Raw genomic sequence first — 27621 nt, 5'->3', positions numbered from 1 at the left:
TTTGGGGTGTATTAGGAAAAGGTATCTATTGTAGATGGTTATGTAAATGGTCTTAAAAATCTGTAAATAAACATAACTATAATGAAATTATATAATAAAATTCAGGGGCAAACCTAAATCTCATGTTTATTGTTTCAAGAAAGCCCAATATACTTTCTTGTAGGAATTCTCATTCCAGCTCTTCTCTTTGATAGCCTGCGCTCCACACCCAAGAAACCATGGAACTAAGGTTACCATTTCAACACAGAAGAGAGACAGTATTATTGACAGCAGGAGAGGACACCACCTTGCGCCTTCATGCCTTGCAACAGCAAGGGCAGCGGCAGAGCTTTGGTGTGGTGCGCAGCCACCTCTCTGGTGTGAGGGCCCTGTGTCTAATAGAGGAGACACATGTCACTATGAGTGATAATGATACTGTGTGGCTAGTTTCTGCAGGAGGCCGTGCTGAGTTGAAGGTGTGGGAGTGTAGTGTAAGTGAATTTTCTGACCTGGCTAGTTATTCAGCTTGTGACTTGTGTTGCTGTGATGTGTGTGTACTTCCATCAGGACATGATGTCTGCATGGAGGGTGACTCCTCCAAGTTGCAGCCACAGAGTGTGATCCTTCGGGAAGTTGGGTCCCACATGCTGCGCACCGGTTGTCATAGGAACTGGAAAAAACAGCACCTAACTTTGGATCCAGAAACTCGCTATATGGGTGCCACTGCATTCTGGGTCTCCTCATCACAGGCTCTGGTGGCACTGGCTTCCTCTGATGGATTTTTGAGGTCAGAAATACATGATATTTGAGTAATTATAGGTGTAAAATATGATTCAAAGTAGGATTACTTGGACAGAGAATGAGGTAGGCAATCAGAGTATTGGCATAAAGAAGGAGCTAGAAGTTGAATGGATAAATCCATTAAGCATGGCATAAGGAAAAAAATAAGCTAACTAAAAAGAAATAAACGGACAAAAAAGGATATTGATAAACATCAATGCAAATCCAAATATTATTTTTGTCCTTAGAGTTATTTAATTTTTATAATAACAGTGAGGAACTGAAGCTTCCTCACATATTTGTGAAAAGTTCAGAAATTTATATTATTGAAACTTCTTAAAAGATGGTGTTGAAATACTGAAACATTCTGCAGTGAGCATGGTAAGATATACGAGTATGTGTGGCACTATTGTGGCAGGTTGTGAATGATGACTTGATAAGCAGACTTGAAATTAAGTGCCTTTCCATATTCCTTTGAGTAATAGGTCGACCCCTGATTTCTGGCCAGAAAATTAGTATTTTATGGTATATGTACTTTGTATATAGGTCAGCTACCTATATGTAGGACAGCAGTCTCTAATATCTGTCTAATGAAAAAATCAGTTAACCTTGGAGTGCTGTGCTGGTAATGGAATGACATGTTATAGTATTAAATCACCAAATTTTATGGGAATATGAGAGAGAGAGAGAGAGAGAGAGAGAGAGAGAGAGAGAGAGAGAGAGAGAGAGAGAGAGAGAGAGAGAGAGATCTGCTCCTCCTTGTTCATTCAGATGATTATGGGGTGAAATATTTGTCCTTACACACAGGTATCACACACATGCACAGTATGCTAATGAAAAAAAATAAATAAATAAATAAAAGAAATAATATATATATATATATATATATATATATATATATATATATATATATATATATATATATATATATATATATATATATATATATATATATATATATATATATATATATATATATATATATATATATATATATATAATAATAAATAAAAAAAAAATAGGGGCATCAATAAAAAATATACTTGTACTTGGACTTGAGTACAGCACAAAGTACTCATATTTGGACTCAAATTCATGTATAAAATGGAGTGCTTGTATTTGGATTTGTGATACTGTAATATAATTGTACTTGTAACTGAGCGCAAAATAATATACTCAAACCCATATATATATATATATATATATATATATATATATATATATATATATATATATATATATATATATATATATATATATATATTGTTGAATGTATAAAACAAAGATTTCAAGGAATGTTAGACATATGTATTTATGGATAGAGTTGATAGGTTACAACAAAGGTATGCTAACTTATAATAGAACTGCCATGGTTGTGTAGGCATACTGAGCATACTGGTTTCTTGTTTTTTTTTTTTTTTTTTTTTTTTTTTTTTTCAAGTGATTAGTTACTTGGAGAAATAATGATAAAAATGAATTTAGTAGAAAGCTTATTAAGTGAAAATTATGCAAATTATGATTTCATTCCCTTCTAATAGATGCATGTTTTTTGCAGAATCTTCCTCTTCTTACGTGAGTGTGAAAAGCTGTGGGAACCATGTGCTGTGGAGTGTGGCAGCTGTGTGCTGAGTGTGGCTCAGCTCAAGGTTGTGACAGGGACTATCCTGGTGACATGTTCCACTAGTGGTCATGTTACTTTCTGGGACTTGCAGGTATTTAATGCATACACTGTTAATCTCTTTACTCTCATATATATATATATATATATATATATATATATATATATATATATATATATATATATATATATATATATATATATATATATATATATATATATATATATATATATATATATATATATATATATATATATATATATATATATATATATATATACTCGTATATATATATATTGCACTGCCATGATTTAATGTCCATGCCTCCTTAGACACCTTGGCTTGTGGAAAGAGACATAAGGTGATATGACTAAAGGTGTTACCCATGTTGTTGGTTGACTCAGGTTACATTTGTTTGTTTATTACCATTCAAATTTAAGTCATAAAATTTTGATTATTGAAGCTAAAGGTCATATAGTTTATATGAGAATATTCATCTATGTCTAAAAAGCATTACTAGTATATGGAAGTATATTATGGCTTATGACTCTCACCCATGCATTCATGTGATAAAAGTAATTCAGTTCTTCATTATGCACACTGAAATATTCTTCCCTTAGGCTGTAGTAGACTGGAGTCTCTCACTTACTGCATCAGAAGATCTCAGTCACCAGCCTCACCAGCCACCACAACCACAAGAACTTACTCTTGTGGCTGCCCACCAGTCTGGGATCAATGCCATAGCCTTCCATTACAATGCAGATGACCCAAGCTGCATCATCATGGCCACAGGTGGTGATGACAACACAATCAGTGTGTGGAAGGTGGTGGTGGTGGAAGGTGCTCAAGTGACAGTCATTCATCAGTGCAGTGTGGTTGGACATGCTTCTCAGGTGTCAGGTATGTGTGTGTGTGTGTGTGTGTGTGTGTGTGTGTGTGTGTGTGCGTGCGTGCGTATTTTACCTACATTTTTGTACCTGCAGAATTGAATCAAGCTCATAATATAACTTCCTCACTACAGGTCAACCATTACTAATCCGGAGTGTGGGCATAACAGTAAGTTAAGTCGTTGCACTTGTAAATGCAACATCCAGCTTTGGATTCAAAGTGAGGGTAGAGAAAGTAGCAGGGAACAGAGAAGGGGTTACTGTAAGTGGTCTCAGACACTTACAGTCTCTGAGACCAGTGAGGAAAAGGAGATTAGGATTAGTAGAGGAGAGGTGATGTTCCATAAATACAAACAAAATGAACAAATGCAAACAAAATGAATGTTAGATTTAAGGCCATGAATGTTGCAGAAATTAATGTAGAAGTAATTTGAGGAAACTGTCAAGACAATTCAGATTTAACCTGTACAGTGTTTAGTATGTATATGTACGTGCCTCTTAGGAAAGTGTTTAGTATGTATATGTACAATTTAATTTTTGAGCCACATTATGGCCTTCCGTTTTATTTGCATATATAAGACTTGTCACTAACAGTAAAAGAGAATATTTTGACAAGTCAGGAGTGAAAGTTTTCATATACATAACTAGCTTTTGGGCTCAGAGTTATTATAGACTGAATACTTCCATGGGTACTGAGACATATTTGGGGATTATTTTGTTTTTTTTATGCCTGTGTCAAGATGCATGAAATTTCAAAGCAATGAGATGAAATTGAAAGCTATGGTATTAGAGAGGGATAAAGATTTTGGTTACAAATATTGCGGAGTTGGCTACACAGGTGGGCTGAAGTGTTTCCCAAAAATCATCACATAGAAAAGTAAGTTACTTTCTCCTAAGAAATTACTTCTCAAATCTATAATCAGTAAGGCATAAGAAATAGGAAATGAGACCAGAGTAATCAAAAAAGAAAACTGAAAGTCCTTTGAGAACTGTGGGTGTAGTAGCCATGGCCTTTGAGATGTGAGGTGTTGCCAAGTGCACATTCAACCATTTTCTTGAATGTACAATTCTTGTTTATTTATAGGTATTTGTAATGTAAATAAGTACTTATTTATTACTATTGTATTATTGTGAAAAGTGTATGTAAAGGTGAGAATAAAAGCTTTGAAATATATATATATATATATATATATATATATATATATATATATATATATATATATATATATATATATATATATATATATATATATATATATAATTCCACATTCCTAGTCTGATATTGTGACCTCTGAGAAGGAAAAAAAATCCTAGAATGAAAATTGCATGGTAGCCACACTTCTATTCATGCCATGGGAATGATATATATATATATATATATATATATATATATATATATATATATATATATATATATATATATATATATATATATATATATATATATCAAATGATTTGTTTTTTTTTTTCTCATTTTATGGGGTAAATAAAAAACATACAAAAAAAAAAAAAATGCAATCAGACAAGACCCCTTTATAGCTTTGACAAAGCACAACACTGTACAGGTTAAACCAGAAGAGTACCTGGGGACATTTCTCATCTCCTTGGCACATAAGGATTTTGAAGCAGATTTTTAAAAACTCATTTTAATTTTAAATTTTGAGGGGTAAGGTGTAAGTTTGTAAGGTGCAACTCATTTTTAAAAAAGTTGGTATATGTCTGATCTGCTGGCCACTTTGTTGACTCATGTTCATCCACTTCACATAAGTAACCCATATCGCAGAGCAGGTTGTACTAACAATTTCAGAGACAGAATAAGCAACTTTAGAGACAGAATAAGCAACTTTAATCAGAGACAAAACCAGGATACTAATACTTATAAGAATAATTTATATGCATAATTAAACAGCTATTTCTACACTTGCAGGACTTGGTTGGCTTTCCGAAAACTATCTGATTAGTGCTTCCATAGATCAACGCCTAATAGTTTGGAACTTTAATAAGAAAGATGGAGTGCTTTGGGAAGATCCTATAAAATTCTGCAATGCCATAAGAGAAGACAGAGCTGCGGAGGAACACCAACTTTTGATGCCTGTGGGTTGTCGCTTCACAGGAGTACCTGATGTGAAGGGACTTATTGTCTCTGATGTGGATGAGACTGAAAATGTGGGGCACAAGAGTCATAGGATAGATAAAAGAGTTTTTGTCTATGGTATGGGACTACAAGTTTTTGATGTATCCATTACAAGCTTATGATGTTTTCATATGTTATATTTTTTATATTTATACTCAGGGAGTGTGTGTCTTTATGCCCAACAAGCCATGTTCTGTTTTATTTGTGAATAATTCTTCCTTTAAACATATGTTTATGAAAAACTATCCTCTCTCAGTGCATATATTCACTAAACATTCACTCTCAATTCATTATTTAGAATTTATATCCTTCTTCTCAAACAGTTTATTTCCTTTCTTTAATTCTACTTATTCATTAAGTTTGTAGGATTTTCTTGCTCATTTCTTATTTAAAAAAATTTTATTTTAACTTTTTCTTTCTTGTCTCCATACTAACTAGGAAATACACAGACAAAAGGCACCCTTCATTAAAATAGTAATAGGTTAGGAAATATTCCTACCCATTTTTATGCATACACTCATTGTAGACATGACAATCACATATTCTACACAACCTCTTCCACCATAACTTTTATCAGAACTTATCCAGATATGTTACCTTCTAGTTCCTTCATCTCAATAGACTTTATTTATTTCTTATTTTTTCATATCTTTATCTCTCACCAAATATACTAAACTTAATCAAATTGCATTTACTCTTCTTATGCATTTTACAGTTTCCTTTCTTTTTTGTTCTTTATTAATTTGCTTGGATGAAATAATTATACTATCAATTTTATAATTTTCTACTCTTTCACAGTTTTCCACCATATATCAATGAGAGGCTGTTGACAGATGAAAATTTTAGTGCACTATTCATGGAAAGGTTCATGGCTGACAGTTGGTAAACAAGGTGCCTTCTTATGCATAGTCCACTGTTTCAAATTAGTACTTAAAAATGTAGTTGGCTTGGCTTGTAGCTTTTATCAACTTTCCTTAATCAAATGTTAGCAAAAAGTTTCCTCTCAGAGATACAGTTATGTATGCAATGGTTACATTGTTGAAAAAATCATTGGTATGTATGTAAAAAATATGCTTTACACATTGCTATGGGTAGCCTGTTACTCCAGTATGATAACAGAGGTATCAGTATATTGATGTATTCTGTCAGAATATATATTTCTTTTGGTAGATGCATCAAAAGATATCTAAGATTTTTTATTTTGATTTATATATCCATATATTTATATATTTATTTATATGAGAAGAGAGAAGCAGAGCAATGCTATACCTGTTCTTGAGAGTGGTTCTGGAAGAGACGTCTTTGAGCTATGCCTCCCACACCACTTGGCCAAACCTATATTTTCTTATGCATAGTTAGGTACATACTTATATCTTTAAAATATACATGTTAACATTTGATAAACTGGAACTCGCTAGTGGTTACAAGATGTTATTTTGCAATACATCACATGAACATTTAATTATTCAATTTTGAGGTTCATGTAATTAAAATGGTTATAACTTAGAATTTTTGGAGCTAAAACTATGGTCCACCTTCCAAAATATAGGCCTTCATAAGTTCTTCCAACTGATATACAAAATATATATGTTTAGTCAAAAATTTAAACTGTCCCACAAATCTAGAAGCAGGTATTTGATCATTACTCAGCACTTTGGAAACATGGGGAATTTCATATTTTGGATTGAATACATTTTAAAATTTATATTTATACTTACTTGGCTTATCATTTTAAAGAAATAGGCAATGTTAAAGAATGTCATGAAGTTAAATTTGTCCCAACTTAAAAATCAGATAAAAAAAATTCCCTATACAGTACATGTAAGTTTTTAGAAATGATGCAGAATTTTTGTCAAATAATCTCAGAAACATGATATCCAGTAGAATATTTACATCATAAGACATATTTTTCATAACCCAAAAAAACACTGAGAAGAGATGAAACACAAAAGAAGGGAGAATATGAGACAAGAATGGAAGAAAGAAAAAAAATGAAGGAGGCAATATGAAGGTAGAAAGACTAAATGAGAGAGGAAGAAGAGAAACAAAACAATAGGTACCAAGATCACAATAAGCTATCACAGCCTGATAGATGATAGACAGGACGTAACCAACAAGGAATCTAACAAGGTCTGGTGAGCCATTACAAGATAAACAGATAACAGAGCCAGCAGCAGATTGCCAAAAGAGGCTATCACAAAATTATTAGACAAGGAAAGTGGAAGCCCCAAGCCACTTAGGGCACATATATGAGAGACTATTAAGGACTAGTGTATGCGAGACAGCAGCCACAGCACATGTCAAAACTCCACTTCCTTGTTCCTGTCTGGATGAAGACATGATTTACCAAAGTTACTGGAAAATTAATCTCATTGCAGTGAAAGCCTTGTTGGGACCAAAAGTCAATTTAGCACCATGGAATATATTATGTGGTTTAGGAGACAGGAATAGACAGGAGACAGAGAGAGAGAGAGAGAGAGAGAGAGAGAGAGAGAGAGAGAGAGAGAGAGAAGCTAGTCATAGCTGTCAGACCAGAGAGGGTCAAGATGGGCAAGGCACCTGTTACAGTATGTACTTGTAAGTAAAACCCAACAGTTGTAATGCAGTCAAGAATAAAATGTTAAGGTCATATATTAAAAGAGGGGAATCAGATATGTATAGGATGTGTTTGTTATTGAATGTTTAATTATGTGAAGAACAGAAATTTGTTGTTGATAATTGTTAAGTATGTGAAGAGAAATTAATTAGTATTATTTAACTTTGATTGATGTGCAAAGAATATTGTGGATAACTGTTGGAAGTAGTACATGACTGTATAAATGTAAATACATGTAAATAATATATATTAAGTAAGTTTATATAAAACTCAATACGTTGCCTTGAACTCAAAAGTGCCTTTTAAAAATTTAGGGATGTAAAAAGATTATGCAGTATAGAAGCATGATGCAATCACTGCACTCCTCCCTCTCACTACTGTCATCACTTTCATATGATAGCATGAGCCATCATTATTTGTCTGCAGCTTGATGTGTTCCCAAAGACAAATCCTGGAGGTGACATCGTTACCAAGTCAACATTCTTTTTAAGGCAAGACAGCTCAGTTCTGGGTCTTATAAGTAGATCATGTGTGGCTTATATTTTCTCTTTTACAGACACTGAAAACAACTTTTCCTTACATGGGGTGTGTCTCTTAAAGATGGCAGACCTGTTCTTCAGTTTTTTATTGTTCAAACTATGTTATAAAATGTTTTCACTGTTCCTTGCAAATGCTGAAGATGCTCATCCAAGTGCAAGTAAAGCACTGAAATTGGGGGAAATCAATGTTGCCCAATTGTGTTGGGAAATCATTGTGCATTGGATAAGCCAACTGAAGAAGCTGTAACGTGACATGCCAAATTCCATGCATGGGCAAGAAGGAAGGATGCTGAAATGTCAAGAATTCACTGTATGAAGCTTATAGACCAGTGGTTCTCAAACTTTATTGCTTAGTGGCTCACTAATGATATATCTTGGATTTTGATGGTGCATCAACTCTATGTCAGTATAGTGTATACTTATGGATGTAAAGTACATGGCGCACTTGGGGGATAGTTCTGGCACACAGTTTGAGAACATTGTTATAGATGCTGGAAAGAGACGTGAAAAATCAGGAAATAATAGATAAACCTTCTTCAAGATGCTTGACCATCCCAGGTAAAAAAGATTGGGAGCAATCACAAAGATCATGGAAGTTATATGAACTTTCATCAATCCATTCAATGTGTAATGTGATGGAAAAATCCATATGACTGTACCTGGTGCTGCATTATTTCTGGACATAGGGGATTACGTACTGAAAGTAGAGGCAATAGGCAACGTGGTTAAGGAAACATCAACAATGATCTTCAAAAGAATATAAATTTGGTAAAGAAATCGGGGTGGGACAGGAACTCAGTAGGCCCCTTCAACCCACAGACTAAGAAATATAAGAGAGAGAGAGAGAGAGAGAGAGAGAGAGAGAGAGAGAGAGAGAATTTGGTTAAACTAGGAATTTTGGAATACATGTATGTTATAGTTGTTCCTCAGATATACTCGTTTTCTTTTGTTTTCACTTTACAAACCTGCCCATAATAAAATATATTAATCTATTTATTTAACCTTAACAATCGCATTTTATGGTTACAAATGAAAGTTGAAGGCATTTCTTTGAGGTCTTTTTACAAAGTTAATCTCTGAGCCTCTTCTTCACTTGCATTTAGCGTTAGTGCATGACATTTCCCTGGATGTGAAGTTTAGCGATCACGCATCATTATGTACGTACATCTATGATAAGATTTTTCTTTGTGTAAATATAAGTACCTCTAAATAATTTTCCCCCTTTGTGCATTACTTGCATTTCTTGCTTATTGGTTAAATTAATGAAACAAATGGAAGAAAATATCCAGAGGGTAAGAAAAATAGATGATGGATACATTACAATTAATTACCTAGCGCAATAAAGTGATATATTGTAAGCACAGTCCACTATTATTACAAGAAGAAAAATATTGAAGGCCCGTTACAAAGTGTACACTGCCCCGCTGCAAGCATCGCTGGCCAAAGAGCGGGAGCGGTGCAGCACTAGCGGGAAGGTGTGGACTGATCAGCTGGTCTGCGTGTTTGTGCATGTGTGTGTGTGCGTGTGTGTGCGGTGCGCGCCTCGCCACCCTTACCTCTTCATACTGGGCTGCTCACCACATTCACTGCCAAGCATACTTTCATCACTCAATATTGCCTCCATACTCTCGTCTTGCTCTGCCTCGTAATTAAAGTAAAGGTGAGAAATTCTGATCATGTGAGTCCTCAGTCTTGTTATCATGCTGCTTACGGGTCTTTATTTATTCATTTATTATTATTATTATTATTATTATTATTATTATTATTATTATTATTATAGTTTCTTTTATAAGAGTATCTCATCCTTCCTTTGCGAGTGACCAAACGCGTGTGAAGGTTGGTGCTGGTGGCATTAGTGAGTAGTATCACCTAGCCTCTTTAAGTGTTTGACGCGATGTGGAGGTTGGCCACCTTTAACCTTTGACCCTGCACCTTTAACTCCTTGACCTCACATCTTTATCCCACTGACCTCACTTTTTGGCCTTTGGCTTGCCGACGACGAAGCAAGGTAAGTTGTTTTGCAGAATGTGCGTGGTGGCACACGTTATAGCAACTTGATGCGGGATTTCTGTTATGCATTTGATAGTGATGGTGCATATCACACATACGAGTATGTCGAATTTGGTTGATGAAAAGTAGGAGTGCATGTGTGTGCCTGTATTAGTATGGTATGTATGTTCATTATGTCTGGTTGTGTTTCTTGTGAGTGCATTGATTGTTCATGGTTTGTATGTGCTTAAGTGTCAATCTCATTGTTGGTGATTTTGTAACAAAGTGCAAGTTTCTGTTTCCTTATGTGTGAAAGAGATCCATGTTTATTTATTTTTTTATTGGTGCATTTTATAATACAAGATGTCTAAAAGTAATTGTGTTTAATGAATGTTGTCACCTTCATAATAATCTGCTATCATCTGCCTCTGTTTCTGGTTAAAATGATAGGAGCTCTATACCTCAAAGATACCAGTATCATGATAAAACTGACTTAACTAAGGCCTCACAATCAATTATTAAAAATTCAACACCCTCATTATCAAATAACCTCTTTCCCCTTAATGCCTGGAAACTACTCATCATTTATTATCAGTCACAAGGAGATTCCTTGAGCAATACATGAGGAGGACGAGTGGCAGAAGAATGAACTAGTGGCACTTCTTCATGAAGAGCAGCCCAGCACCACCTCTTTGCTAATCCCTCGCTTGTTTTATGCTTCATTACATTGTCCATGCTATTGTATTAGTAATCAGTTATAGGATCAGATAAGTCTTTTTAGGCATCATATGAAAAATCATACCTTGCAGGAAATATTACTTTTCACTGTGTTAAAGTAGCACAAAGCAATCTCACTTATCTCAGAGCTATCACCAGCCAGTCCGGGGTCCCTAGCCCTCCCTCTCCAACCAGTCACAGGAATGGGGTCTACATTATCCTTCAGCTCACCTGTTAATTGTATCACACATTGTTTTTATAAATATGAATCAGAATATTTTTTATCTTTTCAATATATGTAAAATGCATTAATTCTCTAGTTTTCAATGTCTGTGTGATTTGCATGAGTACCAACACAATAAGGAGCACCCTCTCACAAGGAGAAAAAGAGGAGAGCATCTGTGAATATCTTGGACGGGAAGCGTCTTCCCTAGAAGACTTCATAGAAGGGGGGAAGCGGTAGATTGATGATCTTCCCTTAAAGATTTTTAAATAAAACTTTTTGCTGATACTGTTGTTTTGATCAAATATAATGCAATTTCTAACATGCTGTTATTTATAGTTTTGTTGTCTCTTTTGTGGTACTTTGATATATTGGATGTATATATATTGGAGTTTTGTTTTTTCCCTTTTATTCTATAGCAGACTTTTTTTTATTTCTTCCAGCTTGTGGTTTTTGAACTTCTGAAGGCCTGAACTACTGTGCTTCTGGAAGAGAACCTGTTGGAAGCAAGACTTATCTCTAGTCTCTGGGAGACCTGGGAGGAAGATCATGGATGATGTGGACACCCAAGAGAGGGAACACTTTATCAGGATTGTACGTGCCTTCAAGGCATATAGGTAGGTTGTCACACTCATTTGGATCCGCAAATAAATTAGAAAAGTATAGCTACTTAATTGCTTCTTAAAAGTTTAACTGTAAGTCACTTCTTCATTTTACAGTTCCTGAAAATCTTTGATATTCAGTGAACCATTAACTCAAAGCCTAACTTCACCAGTGCTAAGACCCTGGTGTGCTTGAGTGTCTAGAAGGCCAAGCCAAGGTCTTGGGAACCACCCAGGAGGTATGTTAGTGATGGCCTGTGGGTGTGGAGTGATGCCAGAGAGTGGAAGAGAGCAGTGAGGTGGGAGTGGTGGTGAGGGCAGTGTAGCAACAGGTGTTCTGGAATGTCTGCCTGTGTGGAGCACCAGGGGCAGTGAGGAATGTCTGTCAGCCCCAGCCTGTGCATGTGGACACTGAGGTAGCTATTTCCTATTCTGAGTCTGGTGACTACAGTGTTTAGAGCATGGCTGAGGGAGTGGGTCCACCAGTAGTGTTGTGTGTCCTGGCTGATGTGTCCAAGTGTTGTGCACTGTAAGTTGCATATTAGGTGTCTTTCCCAGAGTAAGTTGCAGTTTTTCCATAGGTTGGTCAGTAAGTCTGTCTGGTCTATAGTAAGTTCAGTGGGAGAGGAATGGGAGTGGGTCTCATTTGCCACTGTCAGCCACAGTGTTCCCCACAACAATGTGGAAGGGGACTCACTGAAGGTGGATGTTGATACCTGAGGTGGTCAGTTGGGATTGGAGGGTGTGTATTGTAAAGCAGAGGGAGTGGTGTGTCCTAGGGGTGTGATGCCGAATGAGTTGGAGGGCAGTGTGGGAGTCTGAGAATAGGGTAACTGAGCAAGGGGGGTTAATGGTGGCAGCAAGCAATTCTACTGTGAGTATGGAGGCAGTGGCTGGCAACCTCCAGACAGTAGCAAGGGATCTGGAAGGAATGTACATAGCAGCACCTACTGATGGAGGGGACAGGAGGCAGGAGCCATCATTATAGATGTGTAGAACTGTGGTAGTAGGTGTGTAGTAATGTCAAGAACAGCATCCTGCCCAGCACTGGACAGCCAGCCTTGGACCATGGTGTCGGTATGTGTAGCCCCTGAGAGAATATTGATGAGAGATGGAACTAGGGACCCAGCAGGGAGGTTTACTCGAGTGAGGAAGGAGGGGAAAGTGACCTGGAGGGTAGCAAAGAAGGAGAGAGCTCTGTCTACAAAGGGGATGTGGGCTTGATATGGTAGGGAACCATGAAGTAGTTTCCTACATTATTGGAGGAAGAGGGATTGGAGAACATGGCTGCTAGGGATGGATGCAAGTTTGGTGTAGGCATGGACAAGAAGGATGGAGTGTTGATGTGAAAGTGAGGATAGGGAGAACACTGCTTGGAGGGCTGTGACTTGGGAGGACCTAAATGCTTCCAAAGTAATGGGGAGGGCTGAATTTTTAATTACTTCAATTTTTAGAGTAGAGAGTGGAGAGGGTAAAGCCATTCCATAAACTTTACATTTGTAGTCTAAGCAACTCTGGATATTAAAAAAAAAAAAAAAAAAGAAGAGTACACTTGTCTGCACCCCATTTGACACCCACGAAGGACTTCATGAAGTTAAGCCTCTTGAGGTACAAGGTCACCAGGTGCTGTATGTGGCAGCCCCAGGTTAGGTGGGGCCATACAGCAGTAAACCAAGGAGTTTGTGGTAGGTTTTGAAAGGGATGGGGAAGCCATTGATGGTGACCATTGGGATGTCAGTAATGTGCCTTTGGGTGAAACACAGGTTAGACTTCTGGGCACTCACCCACTCTCAAACCCTAACATGTTGTCCTGGAGTGGATGTCATCAAGCCCACGCTGAAGGTTAAGCTGAGCCTCCTGGATAGTGGGAGAAGAGCAGAGCAGGGAAATATCATCATTATACAGGAGTGCTTGTATGCATGGCAAAGAGGGAAACTCAGAAAGCAAGATAATGAAGAGGAGAAGACTGAGAGAAGAACCCTGTGGGACACTTAATGGTGATGGGTTAATGCCTAGAGTAGTTGTTACCTATCACCAGAAAGAAGGAGTTGGAAGGCAGGAAGGACTTAATCCAATTAAGGAGAGATCTTCTGAATCCCAGGTCAGCAAGTTTAACAACAATGGCATTATGTGAAGCAGAATCAAAAGCTCTTTTAAGATCAAGAAAGGCTGCTAAAGTGAACTGCTTGTTGTTTAACCCTTCCTGAATGTTTTCCTTCTAGGAGGAGCAGGGCATGCAGGGTGACCCTGTGAGGATGAAGCCTATACGTGTGTGTGAAGGAGGTGTTCATGTTCCAGCCACCATGTCAGTCTGCCCTGTTTGATGTGTTCTGATGTTTTTCCAAGGTTGGAAAGAAGGGTAATGGGCCTGTATGAGGAAGCCTTCTAAGGGTCCTTGCCAGGCTTGGGGATTGGGAGTGTGACAGCTTGCCTTCAGACCGAAGGGAATGTCCCTGACAGCTAGCTGGCATTGAAGATGTTCAGGAGGTAGGCTTGAGAATCTGGGAGGCATCGGAGTAACCTGTTTGGGGAAGTTGTCCACCCCAGTGGCCTTCCCAGTAGACAATGACCACAAAGCTGAAGAAAGCTCCTGGGGAGTGATAGCTGTGCTAATTGTGTGACTGATATGTGAAGAAATTTTGTATCCTGGGGGTAGGAACAAGGTCACGGGAGCTGAGTGTGGCACTTGACTTTCTGGGCATCTGTAGTGAGGAGGGCACTGATGGTAGTTAATGGGAAGGTGATTAGGGATTGAGGGTGGAACATCTTTCAAAAGAATGATGAGGCTTAGGAAACTGAGAATGAAAAGGATAGGGAAGCACAAAATGAGGCCCAGGCAGAATGTTTCTATCTAGAATAAGATGTCTGCACTGGGCCTCTAAAAAAAAACAGAAGTGTCTGCAAAGAGGAGAGATGAGGTTCCTGTGTCACACATTAAAGCTATGACATTTGACCTGAAGGCTGCTGCATACTTCTGAGACGACCAAGGGACTCTGCAAGTGTGGGTTTAGGGGAAGTGACTAACTGAAAGGGATGAGACCTCACATCTAGCAAACTGTCCATGATGTTCTGAATCTGGTCTTGTGAAGGGAGGGAAGTGGGAAGGGTGACTAATTTTAACTCTTGTTTGAAAGGTACCTCTGTCCCCTTTCCTGAATGACAATTGAGGTCTGTATGAAAGGGAAGGAGGTGGTGTCACTGATGGGAAAAAAGAACTACAGAAAGATGGTCACTTCCCATGTAAGGGCCAGTAATGACAGTAGTGTAGAGAAGGGACCATTCCTCAGACAGGGCTGATGTAGAGGGGCTCCCTGAAACTGGATCAATTTTGGTAGGGAGACCAGGAGCAATAAAAGAGAATGAAACACTGTCCATCAGTAAGTCCAAGAGTGAGTAACCTGAACAGTTCTGGCTCCTGGGGAGGGCTGGTTCCCAGAAGTTGTGGTAGTCATTAAAATCACCAATTATTAATTCTGTAGAGGAAAGCTGTGAAAATAAGAATTGAAGCTCCTGAAGGGAGATATCCAAACATGGATTATAATCAAAAGGAAATGAAGGGGCCCAGTGTCAGAGGTAACGGTCATTCCCAGGTGATACAATCTACCCCTGGGGAAGGAAGGAAGTGATAGTGAAAGGGCTACAAGGGATGGACTGGTGGACCAAAAGCAGCAGGGTGCTTCCTGGCCTGCCAACCCCTGTCCACTCGGTAGGAAGCATAGCTGGGGAAGGATGGGAAGAATGCATCTGTGAGCCACATCTTACAGATGCCAACAGCTAGAGGTGAATAGAAAGAGAGCATGGTTTTAAAGACTGGAAGCTTCTGGTATAAGGACCTGGCATTCTGGAGTATGTGAGGAAGGTCAGAAAGTCTGATAGACACTTCAAAAGGCTGTTTCTGAGGCTGGTGTCTGAAAGAAAGAGATTGATAAAGATTAGTGCAAGGGGTGCAATTCTTCTAATGAATGTAGACAAGGAGAGGTATGAAGCATGTTGGGCCTGGGAGGGAGCTGCAGTTCCAAGGCATGCAGTACCAAGCATGAGCAGGAGCTGCTGGGCTGTGGGTTGCATGGGAGAGGGTAGAGGGAGAGGATGTGGAAGGGTGCAAGTTGAGATCTGGGATGAGGAGGCAAGGTGGAAGTGGTTCTAGCATGGAGGCATCCCTCTTGTGACTTGGTGGTGGATGGGTGGGGAGGGTAAGTCTCAGCAGCCATTAGCATTATGGTTACTTCTGGACTGAGTGGTTTTTGAGGGGTGGGGTATGTAGCAGGTGTGGGGAAGGGAGCCTGAGGGTTAGAAGGGCACGGCCTTGGCTGGCTGTGGTGGGGGTGTCTTATGGCAGAAAGCCTCTGGCCTGAGTCCCTTAATTTAGGAAGTTTATATTTCACTGAAGGAGTAATTAGCCTCATTTTGCAGCTGCTAAATCTGAGCTGCCTGGAGGTATGTTAGGCACTGCTTGGATGTGGGACAGTAGGCATCCCCACAAAAAGACAAGAGGCAGGATGGATGCAGCCATAAGCATTGTGGAAACCACTACAATTCTCACAATGGGTTATCCTGTTGCTGGAAATGTTGTCTTCCCAAGCAGAAGGCAATGAGTCCTCTACGTTACAAGGAGAGTGTGGGAGGGAATGTAAGGCAATTCTTTCAGGAAAGCTTCCCCTGAATTTAATGTCTTCTTGGACATTAAATACTCCTGAGTATGGTGGTGCTTTCAGATTTTACATGAAAAGCTACCTAAAAGAGAAAAGGAAAGATTTCTATGAATATCTTGCATGTTGCTGCCTCCCTACCCTGGTTCCCATACAACATTGGAAGATACAAAGCAACATGCAAGATGCTCATTGGAATCTTTCCTTTTCTCTTTTAGATCACTTTTCATGTAAGATCTGAAAGCATCACCATATTCATGAGTATTTTATGTCCAAGGAGGACATAAACTCAAAGTGCTAAAATTGTGGAGTGTTACAGTTTAGACATTAGGAGGTTGTACATAAATAATTAGGTAAACAAATTAAATTAAAATATGGACTTGTATACAAGAGCAGCATACTCAGTATTGATGATAAGAATGATTATGATTTCTAAGCTAAAAATCAGTTTCTCTTTTAGGCAGTACTCCCTAAGGAAGGTGACTGAGAAAGAGGCTTATATAAAGTCACTGCCAGCACACCACCAGCTGCTGCTGCGGTCATATCAATGCCACCTGGAGGAGCAGCGCACCTGCATTGAACATAATGCTGAGATCATCAGTCTTATCTTAAAGGATGTTGACACTATGTTTGAAAACCTTCAACCACAGCCCATGGTGAGGGTGATTGTTTTCCTTCTCCTTTGCCTCCTCTCCTCTTCCCTGCAATTATTATATGATTTACTTCTACATCTTCCTCCATTAGTACTTTTCTGGTCCTGTCTTTTCTCACACATTTATTTGCCACATCTATTTCTCTTACTTTCACTAACTTTTCTTAAGTTTTAATGAATACTGTCACTTTATTCTCAGCATATTGTAAAAGGCAACTATTCATGAATTGGGACAGGGCATGACATCCCTTTATGGAAGAAGAGAGCCTAGAACATAGATTGGTTTGTAGAACACTTCTTGCATAGTTATCAGTGATATAACAGCTGTGGTTTATTTTCTCATACATGTATCCTCCACTTTTTGTAGATGACTATTGTGGCTTTGATTCATGCTGCCTTTGGCTGACAGGTGGAGGAGGACAACCCAGGGAACACAATGCTGGTGTCAGACATTGAGAAGGTGCAGTCCACCATCAGACAGATTGTACGAGACTGGTCTCCATCAGGTGCACATGAGAGGAGCCAATGCTATGGTCCCATCATCAACAAGATAGAGCAATTGTTTCCCCAAGACAGAGTGTAAATGTCACAGTATTGTATGTCTTGTGCTATGATTGAATACTCTGATAATTCCTATTTTCAAAATGGAATATGATACCTCACATATTTTTACTTCTTATTACTGTTTTGTATTTTAAGAAAAAATGAAAGTTGTAAAGGTGGTATGTGGTATTACTATTGTAGTTTTTGGAGTATTTTGATTCTCCTGATGAGGAGTTCACATCATTGCAAGATGGAAACTTATAATAAGGTGGAATGTTTATTTTATGTTTTATTGATTAATTATTTTTAAACATGTGGTCAATGATTTAGGCTTGCATTAAAAACTGGGTCATATTGAAAGAATTTCATAAAAATATTTTGACATAAGTTATTTTTGCATCATGATGAATGGATATGGGTGTAGATTTAAATGGATGTGCACCTGTATCGCATGAATGTGTTTGTGTATGTTCAGTGATTCACCTTGTGTGTGGCAGGTGTGCAGAGGAAGTGAACATCCTTGTGCCGGGGGCAGGGCTTGGCCGCCTTGCCTATGAATTGGCCAAACGTGGCTACACTTGCCAGGGTAATGAGTTCAGCCTCTTTATGCTCTTTGCCTCCAACTTCGTTCTCAACAAGTGAGTATGGAGAGAAGAGGGGAAGGAAGAAAGGAGAGCAAAGGAAAGGCAAAAGAAATGACTTGGTGTTGACCTAAGAATCAAAGAAAGGCAAATGTATCCTTTCCTGTGGTCACTTTCATTATTGGTGTTTGTGAAGGAACATCATAAAGGTTATAGATAAATATATTAATTAATATTGTCATAACTCAATAATTTTGAGCCTGCTTTGGTTATTGTCCTAATGGTAAAAACGTGGTGGACCATTTTTTATGTGCAACTCAGAAATGTTTGTATGCTTAATTAAGTCAGGTCCTGAGCACCCTGCAGCCCTTGTACTGATTACTTGTTCTATGAGATAATAACTTTGGTGCCTTTTAGGTGCCGTGGACTTAACACTCTGCGGGTTTATCCATGGGTACATGCTGGGAGTAACCTGTTGACCAATGGTGACCAGCTGCGACCTGCTACCTTCCCTGACACCAACCCTTCAGACCTTCACCCACAGGCACAGTTCACTATGGCAGCAGGAGACTTCCTGGAGGTACTGCACCACTTCAGAAGTGATAGAAGAAAAGCTACAAATTATTATTAGTTTTTTCCATCAGCTGATCAACTATGAAACACCCAAGAGATATTCTAGCAGCAGCATGATAGCTTAGAACCTTTATTTATATCTTTTAATTTGATATCATTTCTTAGCTTCCTTTCTTCTCATTGTTTATATCTGCTAATTGCAACAACTTTTGAACTCAGTTTTAGCTAATGTGATTTTTGGGATGCAAGAAGCCACACATGATGGGAAGATGATGTTACAGTCTATGTATAAGAGAGAGAGAGAGAGAGAGAGAGAGAGAGAGAGAGAGAGAGAGAGAGAGAGAGAGAGAGAGAGAGGGTTGGGGGGGTGGCATGTGCAAGCCAGCCTTGCCTCGTGATTGGTGTGAGAAGTCTTGCCTCATGAATGGCTGCCACCTTCTCATCAGCTAACTTAACATAAACTAATCTAACCTAACTAATCTAACCTAACTAACCTAACCTTATTTAACCTAACCAAATCTAACCTAACTAACCAAACCCAACCTGACTAACCTAAACCTAACCTTACTAACCTAGCCAAAAATAATGTGTTATAATAAATAAGAGACCATATTCAGTAATTTGGTACAAGGTAGTTTGGTTGCAGGGTAGTTATGTTAGTGTTAAGGTTATTTTAGGTTAGATTAGTTGGGTTAGGGTTAGGTTAGCTGATGAGAAGGTGATGGCCAATCATGTGGTGAGACTGCTCGCACATGCACAGAGTGTGCGGGCACTTTCCTGCATGCAGGCCTTCCCAGAGACAGAGAAAATTTTACAAGCATAGGAAGATTATAGCACAGTCTATCCATATGCAGTCGGACATATTCTGTGAAAGGAAGTACTAGATCAAGGTGCCACATGCAAACATTCTTACCAACAAGCACTTCCTCTAGGTCTCTAGTGGGAGAAGACTGATCTTTACTAACTACACTGCATATGAGTCAGAGACTCACCATACTTATTTGGATTTAGTTCTGCATCATGCACAATCTTTTTACTTCATTCTTTCTCTTTATGTGTCTCATACAATATTTCATCAGAGCCATGACAACAATTTAACAATATTTGTATCTGCCTTCCAGATTTACACAGCAGATGCTGCTTGGGACTGTATTGCCACCTGCTTCTTCATTGACTGTGCCAACAACATTGTAGCATTCATTGAAACCATCTATAACATACTGAAGCCAGGTGGGGAGCCAAGTAGTAAGATATTTCATATAAAATATTTTTTATTCTGCAGTATTGTGAATTGGAATAGTTAATTTGGTAAGGAAGATTTTAGGTTACTCTGTGTTTATGACAGCCATGTTAAAGAGAGGGGATATGACAGATGTATAAGATTATATCTTATAAAACCAGTAAAATGCCTGGAAGGTGATTAACAAGCGAAGCTGTCAGTAATGCACCAGTGGGAGCACCACACACATTGGTTACTTGCCTAATATTCAAATCACTCCAGCTCAAAACTTTCGTGAGAGCCTAATGGTTATGCTATATACCGTTGGATAGGAAATTTAATTCTGCATTCAGTGGTATTTGTCTGCTCATGTTGAGACAAGAAAAAAAAGTTGGTGAAATTTGCAGAAAACTGACATTCACTTTTCAAAACATTTTATTATGTATTTTGCACATGCACAATAGTGTTGCATATTTGAAATGCTTTTTTGTTATAACTTGTATTAATCTTATTACCTCCAAAAATGGGAGCTTTATCAGTTCATTAGTTGAAGAGTTGGTGGCAATTAGACACACTGCACATGTAGCACTTGCCTAATGTTCAAATCAATCTAGCTCAAAACTTTGCAGGAGCCTAATGGTTGTGTTATATACCATTGGATAGGAAATTTAATTCGGTATTCAGTGATAGTTTTGTACTGTATTTTGTATATGCACAGTAGTGTTGCAAATTTGACATGCTTTTTCACTGTAATTTGTATTACTCTTATTACTAACAAAATTGGAGCTTGATCATGTAATTAATTAAAGAGTTTAAATTTTGACTTGGTGCACAGCACTACTTCAAAGTTGATGAGGAATTTTATTAGAATTATAACAACATGACACTCTTAAGTTTCATTAAAAGTGGTTGAGTAGTTTTTGAGAAATCCCATTTTCGACACCCTTTTACTTTTTGCAAGTTACCCATTGACTTTACCCAATAGAAGAGACGAAAGCTATTTCACATAAAATTGATAGAGTTCTGCTATCATATGGTGCTAATTTCATTGTCATTGGTTGTGTAGTTCAAGAGATATTAGCATTTGAATAGCATTATGGTCGGGCCAGGCCACTCAAAATGAAACAACAACCTTCATAGTAAACTTCGCTTCTCACGTAATGAATTTCACTTAATTTCTGGTGACAAAAGATAGTCAGGAGTTTATGTTGTGTTGGATGTTGCTTTTTTTTTTTTTTTATGTATGTAAGAGGGCTGCAGGCCAAGACCAATAAATATTAAGGAAAAAAAGCACCAAGATGTCAGTTCCTAAACAGAGGTAAAAAACAATAATAAAAAATTGGAGGAGAAGTGTCTTGAAACCTACTTCTTGAAAAGTTTAAGTCATACGAAGGAGAAAATACAGAAGCAGGCAGGTAGTTCCAGAACTTACCAGAAAAAGGGATGAATGATCGAGAATACTGATTAACTCCTGCATTAGCAAGGTGGACAGAAGTAGAGGTGGGGAAAAGTAGAAAGCCTCGTGCAGCAAGGCTGTGGAAGGAGGGGAGGCATGCACTTAGCAAGACCAGAAGAATAGTTAGTGTGAAAAAAAATTATAGAAAATAGCAAGAGATGCAACATTGTGGTGATAGAGAGGTTGAAGACAGTCATTTAAAAAAGAAGAGTTGAAAAACAAAATGCTTTTGATTCCACTATGTCTAAAAGAAAGGTAATGGTTTATAACTTATTTCTAGTGTTCTTCTTGTATTTATTTTTTTGTGTTAGATTGCTGTTCATGCAAAAAATCAGTACAGGTTGACCATTGATACTCCAGCACTATTTAATATGGAACCTCACTTAATCCAGCATATTTTCAGCTGGCTATATTCTCAACCTTTTGAACATACTGTGTGATTTTCAGCTGACTATATTCTCAACCTTTTAAACATGCTGTGTGATTAGTTCACTGCATCCAGCCACACATGATGCAAAAATCATAGCTTAGTTCTGCTGTTGTGCACACTATACTGTATTGAAAAGACATTAAAGCTTCTGTGAGGTATTTTATATATCATATGTATTATTTTCATCTGTATGAAGTTATATTGACAATTTACTATCACTTTGTTGTCTGTGCAATATGATAGGATAGCAGTGGAGAAAGAAAACAAGAGCAATGCATGATAACAGTGCACCAAAACGTACTCTGTCTGTAAATGTAGATGTCCTACCGCTGAGTCTTATAATAGATTTTGTGTATCATCAACATTTGTATGAAATTATATTGACAAACTATTATTATTCTCTTAGTGAAAGAGAAATATGTTAGGATAGAAATGGAGCAAAGAGACATGGAAGTAATTTTGACACTGCCGCCAGTCCATTCAAGAAGCCTCGTAGTGTGTGTGTGTGTGTGTGTGTGTGTAACAGACATTATCCAGAATTCTTTTTCCTTTGAACACTTAGTATGGATGGGCTAATGCCAGGTTATAAAGTGGAATTTACCTTGTATAAAGACAAACCTAAGTTAAGCTAAGTATCTAACAATACACAGACCTGAGACTTCTAGGTACTTAGCTGGAATCTTAGGTGGAATGTCTGCCTGTAGAGTAGTAAGGGTGATTGAAGTGGATTGATTGCTTTTTGTGGTAGCAGGAGTGAACTGATTGCTCCTCAAATGTAACTAAGTGGGCTCTTAAAGGTTTGGATCCAGGAGTTCTGAATCTTTTGTTTCTGGATCCTTGCTGGTTCATCCACCCTTTAAGGAGGATTTTCATATTTAAACTGTTAACAGTGCCTATCACCATAAAATCATTATCTTTCACCCACCATTTAAGGAGGATTGTCAAATTTAAAGTGTTATCAGTGCCCATCACCATAAAATCATTATCCTGTCAGAAATTTATTTCCGACATTCCTCTGATTTTTCATTTGTGATCTTTATTTCATGCTAGCTATGACTTCAAAAGAGGAAGAAAGTGGAAGTTGTGGCACAAAGTGCAAATGTGATGCAATAACAATGAAAAAAGTGAAAGTATTGCAGAATCTCCACAGTGGTGTTTCTATTCATTACCTGTGTGAAGCTTATGGCATGGGATTATCATCAGTGCATGATTTAAAAGAAGTAGCATGAAAAGTTAGAGCAGTTCTTTATAACAGTAATTCAAAGAAGCATGTATATTACAAAAAAAACAATGAAATATGGAAAGAGTGAAGGAGTGATGGTGTGGACATATCTGGCGGGATGATAATGGAACAAGTTAAGGTCTTTCATAGAGAGTTTAGTTTAGAACATCGTTGCGATTACCTATACTGAGAATTGCTTGCAGAGATTCCAGAAGCACCATGGTATTTAAATGAATAAGGTTTGTGGGAAAAAATGACTGGTGAATGAGGAAGGAATAACAGAGTGTCAACATGTTTGCTATGCTTATTTCATGATGTGTGTTTCTTTTACATTTAGTATTGTAGCAATTTTGTTCTATTTAAGAAGTTTTCTCTGTGACATCAGGCACATTATTTTAGTCGTTTTAGATATATCAGGAGATTTATTAGTGGTGTCTAGGGGTAAATCTTTGTTAATCCAGGAAAATGGCTTATTTGGCATGGTTCTAGAACCAAGAATGCCAGATTAGTGATGGTCAACCTGTATTTTATTGTGTATCAGTGTCTGGTCATTTGTGTCTTCCTGGGAAAAGAACAGTTCTAGTTTTACAAATGACCCTTTGTAGTAAATGAGCCAATTAGATTAGTTTTGTCTATCTTTCTGTGATATATGTTCCTAAGAATTCCTCCAAAGTAGGAAGGAAAGTGCCACAATGCAAATGGGTTGAGAGATGTAAGATAAAAGTTGTGGGAGGTTGTCTTAGGGAGAGAGCATGTTATAGGCTTGAGGAAGATCCACATGAGTGATCAGGGGACATAGTAAAGAAAGAGAAATAAAGGTAGTATGGTAGAACTTAAGTTACTGAATGGCTCCCTTTTCTAACAAATCGGTTTATGAAAAAAATTTTGAGCTCATAATTGCTTCAGTTGCTGTACTATAATTTAGTTCTTGAACAAGCTATATGGTAGCCACCACACATGATGCTCAGTGCATGCTCATGCCATGCTGTTCTCTTTTTGGCTTTCTTATTTATAGCTTTATTCTTTATTTAGTTGTAAGTGAATGTATAAAATTACCATAACACTCATCTATACTACATAAGTGATGTATTAAGTGTTGAGGAGTGTGTTGCCACTCCCCCAGCTGAACAGTCACCAGTTTCTCTGAGGCTTGAGAGAAAACGACAAAAACTGCGTTTGTTGGGGTAACTGAGCTAGAAGTCTCCCACCTAGCCCTCATTTTACTTGCCCCAAACTGATTCTCGTATCATCGGATTTTTATACTCATATAATGGAAAGTCCCTAATTAACTCGTCTCATATCATCAATTTCTGAATGCTCATAAAATGGGACTTCCCTTTGTGATTTTATGCACAAAGTACTATCATAGAAGTTTGAATGAAAAAGCAATCACCAGGAATACCTTAATCTAATGTTGATTCTTATGGGGAAAATAGTTTCGGTTTCCAAATATTTTGGATTTCAAATAACATTCAGGAATTAATTAAGTACAAGAACTGAGATTCCACTGTAATGTATTAGGAGAGGTATAGATGGTAACTAAAGTTTTCCCCCAGAAACTTCTTTGAGCTGGTGGCCTTAGCAGATAAATTTTCACTTGTTATTGTCCAAACACATACTTTGAAAATTATATTTAATTCTCTCTCTCTCTCTCTCTCTCTCTCTCTCTCTCTCTCTCTCTCTCTCTCTCTCTCTCTCTCTCTCTCTCTCTCTCTCTCTCTCTCTCTCTCTCTCTCTCTCTCTCACCTAGTCCACATACCATTAATTTTTACCTTTCCTTCCAAACAGGAGGTTACTGGGTCAACCTTGGCCCTCTGTTGTACCACTTTGCTGATCAGCCTGGAGAGCCATCCATAGAACCCAGTTTTGAGGAGGTCAAGGCCATAGCAGTGGGACTTGGATTTGAGATCACAGTGAGTAATTCATTAGTGTTCCCTTATTTGTGTGATTTAAAGTTAAACTTTTTAAGCTGTTGGGTCACTCAGGAATATACACTGCAGTAGCTTCCATATATATATATATATATATATATATATATATATATATATATATATATATATATATATATATATATATATATATATATATATATATATATATATATATATATATATATATATATATATATATATATATATATATATATATATATATATATATATATATATATATATATATATATATATATATATATATATATATATATATATATAAGAGTTTCAATAAAAAACAAAAGTTCATATTTTTCCATCTACTTCGGTGGAATTCTGCCCTGTATCGAGAAACTGTTGTATGCAAAATTTCAGCCCAGTCGGTCAATATTTAGAGGTGGCGGATTGTGAATGTCTATTTGCTCTGAAGATTAGTAAAGGGCTTCAACTTGTGAATCATGTGAGGGATGCTTGCTTGTCTTCTAGATGCATTGTGTTCACTGGCAGGGCTACTGGACCCCCTTATTTTCAAAAACGAGTATTAACCCCTCTGTGAGGGAGGTCTCATGCATAGCCAACGCACTTGTTATTTGCAGCTTGGACCGGGAAGGCTGGACTTGACTGTCCCTGGCTGCTTCTGGTGGTATTGCTCCACAAGCTGGAGAAGGAATTGCCTCTGTTCCTTGTTTTTTTTATGAGTCAGAGGTTGAATGTCTGCATCAGGGCGACCTCTCTCTCTCTGCTGTGTCGTTAGCAACGTGTAGTCCCTTGATGCAGTAGCAGGCTTCTAAGTGGGACTCATCCTCATGCCATCATCGTGGGTTAGTTGAGAGGAAGTCCCTCTGAATACCCAGGGCATTAAGGAGGTTGAGCAATGCCTTCGTGGCAAAGGATGCAAAAGTTGCAGTTGGTACCCTTGTTTTAGAAATGGTGATCTGCTTGCGAGGTTCTGCCTCTCCTTCATTTTTGAGCATCGTGTCAACAGCAGGAGGCAGGAAGTCGGGAGTTGAAGAGGGACAGGCCAATGAGGTGTTTGCTCAAGTACCAGAAGTGGTGCCCCACTACCACAAATCACACCTTTTTGATGGCATCATCATGGGCTGGAATTGTCGCCTCAAACCATGACACAGAAGGGCTGCCATCTCATGAGAGATAATGAGCTTCCCCAGCTGATCATGAAACAACTCCATCTTCAGGGCTTAGATAATACAAGCCATCCATCTTGCTCAGTGAAGGGCACCAGGCCAGCAGAATGAGATCTTTTCAACAATTTCCCTCAAGCAGGTGATGCTTAGCTGAGCAAGTTCCTTGTAGTCATTGCATGGATGTTTCCTTTCAAGGATTGCTTGAAAGCTTGAATGATCTCACACTTGGCGTTGAGGATTGCCGGAAGGTCTTCATCTGTGAGGGGTTGGCTTGCTGTCTGGTTGATGATTGGCCAGTGTTCCTTAAACTGACCAAAGATGGTGATGTCATGCCCAGAAGGTGGCCCCATGCACACAGAGAAAGCCTTCTCGATGATGAGTTCATGCACACGGTGATAGCATGCAACAGATGGCAGACGTTGGTTGATCTTCTGTTCCAACAGCGTGCAAGCTCCTTTGCAGATACCAGTATTACTCGGGGTTGTATCGAAGCACATTGCCATGACTTGATTGCCCACATCCCAGTCTTCTAATGCCTCATAAACAGCAGTGGCAGCTACTTCACCAGTTCTAACTGGCAGCCTGAGCATTCCCAGGAATTTCTCCACTCCTTGTCCAGTGACGAGGATGGCAAGCCTGTCTCCTCGACTTCTGTCATCATGCGGGAGGACCTTCCCATCCCAATGCACTGTGAAGGGAGTCTGAGGTCTGAAGGACTACTTGATTTCCTCCTCCAAAGAGGCCCGGCATTTTCCTCTTGACTGATGGATGGACTCTGGATTGAGGATGAGCTTCTTGGGGTTGTGACTCAAGCTACTGGTAGTTGTGGCCAGAATCAGGAAGGAGTGGTGGCTGTTCACACCTGTACAATCCAAGGTCCAAAAAAAGTTGGAGGATAGGACCATCTTGGTCCCTCTTGTTCTTGTGCACTTTGGTGGAGAAGCCCCCCACCATCAGAGGATGAAATCAAGCTGGGGCTCCGACGGGAAGGATTTGAGGACTTGGACAAGGAAGACTCCACTGTAGCACCCACTTCCAGAGCTGGTGAATGTTCATGAGCAGCTGCCCTCTCACACTGATGGACAGCTTTCTTCAGCTTCTTGTCCAGTCCTGCCATGGAGCCATGTCTCCCTTTTTCCCTCTGCGCTTCTGTGT

The 27621-nt window shown here is 38.3% G+C and overlaps 2 protein-coding genes across 13 annotated transcripts in view; both read left to right on the top strand.

Moving 5' to 3' along the window:
* Positions 1-6591, top strand: part of LOC135105046 (tRNA (34-2'-O)-methyltransferase regulator WDR6-like) — a 35553-nt gene extending 28962 nt beyond the window's left edge. For all 4 annotated transcript variants that reach the window (XM_064012954.1, XM_064012953.1, XM_064012952.1 and 1 more), the window contains exons 11-14: positions 195-766; positions 2315-2471; positions 2999-3278; positions 5193-6591. In XM_064012954.1, coding sequence (XP_063869024.1) covers positions 195-766; positions 2315-2471; positions 2999-3278; positions 5193-5521 — 1338 coding nt within the window. In that variant the 3' untranslated portion in view covers positions 5522-6591. The remainder of the gene's footprint in view (positions 1-194; positions 767-2314; positions 2472-2998; positions 3279-5192) is intronic.
* A 3344-nt stretch (positions 6592-9935) lies between these two features.
* The window catches only part of LOC135105048 (carnosine N-methyltransferase-like), a 56177-nt gene continuing 38491 nt past the window's right edge, over positions 9936-27621 (top strand). For 3 of the 9 annotated variants that reach the window (XM_064012965.1, XM_064012961.1, XM_064012959.1), the window contains exons 1-8: positions 9939-10194; positions 11907-12080; positions 17175-17370; positions 17776-17945; positions 18407-18547; positions 18908-19070; positions 20185-20293; positions 25179-25303. In XM_064012965.1, the coding sequence (XP_063869035.1) occupies positions 12013-12080; positions 17175-17370; positions 17776-17945; positions 18407-18547; positions 18908-19070; positions 20185-20293; positions 25179-25303 (972 nt within the window). In that variant the 5' untranslated portion in view covers positions 9939-10194; positions 11907-12012. Of the gene's footprint in view, positions 10195-10326; positions 10543-10583; positions 11700-11906; positions 12081-17174; positions 17371-17775; positions 17946-18406; positions 18548-18907; positions 19071-20184; positions 20294-25178; positions 25304-27621 lie in introns of those variants that run through there. The other 6 variants (XM_064012966.1, XM_064012962.1, XR_010270680.1 and 3 more) reach the window with 5 other exon arrangements.

The sequence above is a fragment of the Scylla paramamosain genome, chromosome 11 (genome assembly GCF_035594125.1).
Source record: "Scylla paramamosain isolate STU-SP2022 chromosome 11, ASM3559412v1, whole genome shotgun sequence".
Taxonomy (NCBI): domain Eukaryota; kingdom Metazoa; phylum Arthropoda; class Malacostraca; order Decapoda; family Portunidae; genus Scylla; species Scylla paramamosain.
This window is presented reverse-complemented; position numbering and strand designations above follow the sequence as displayed.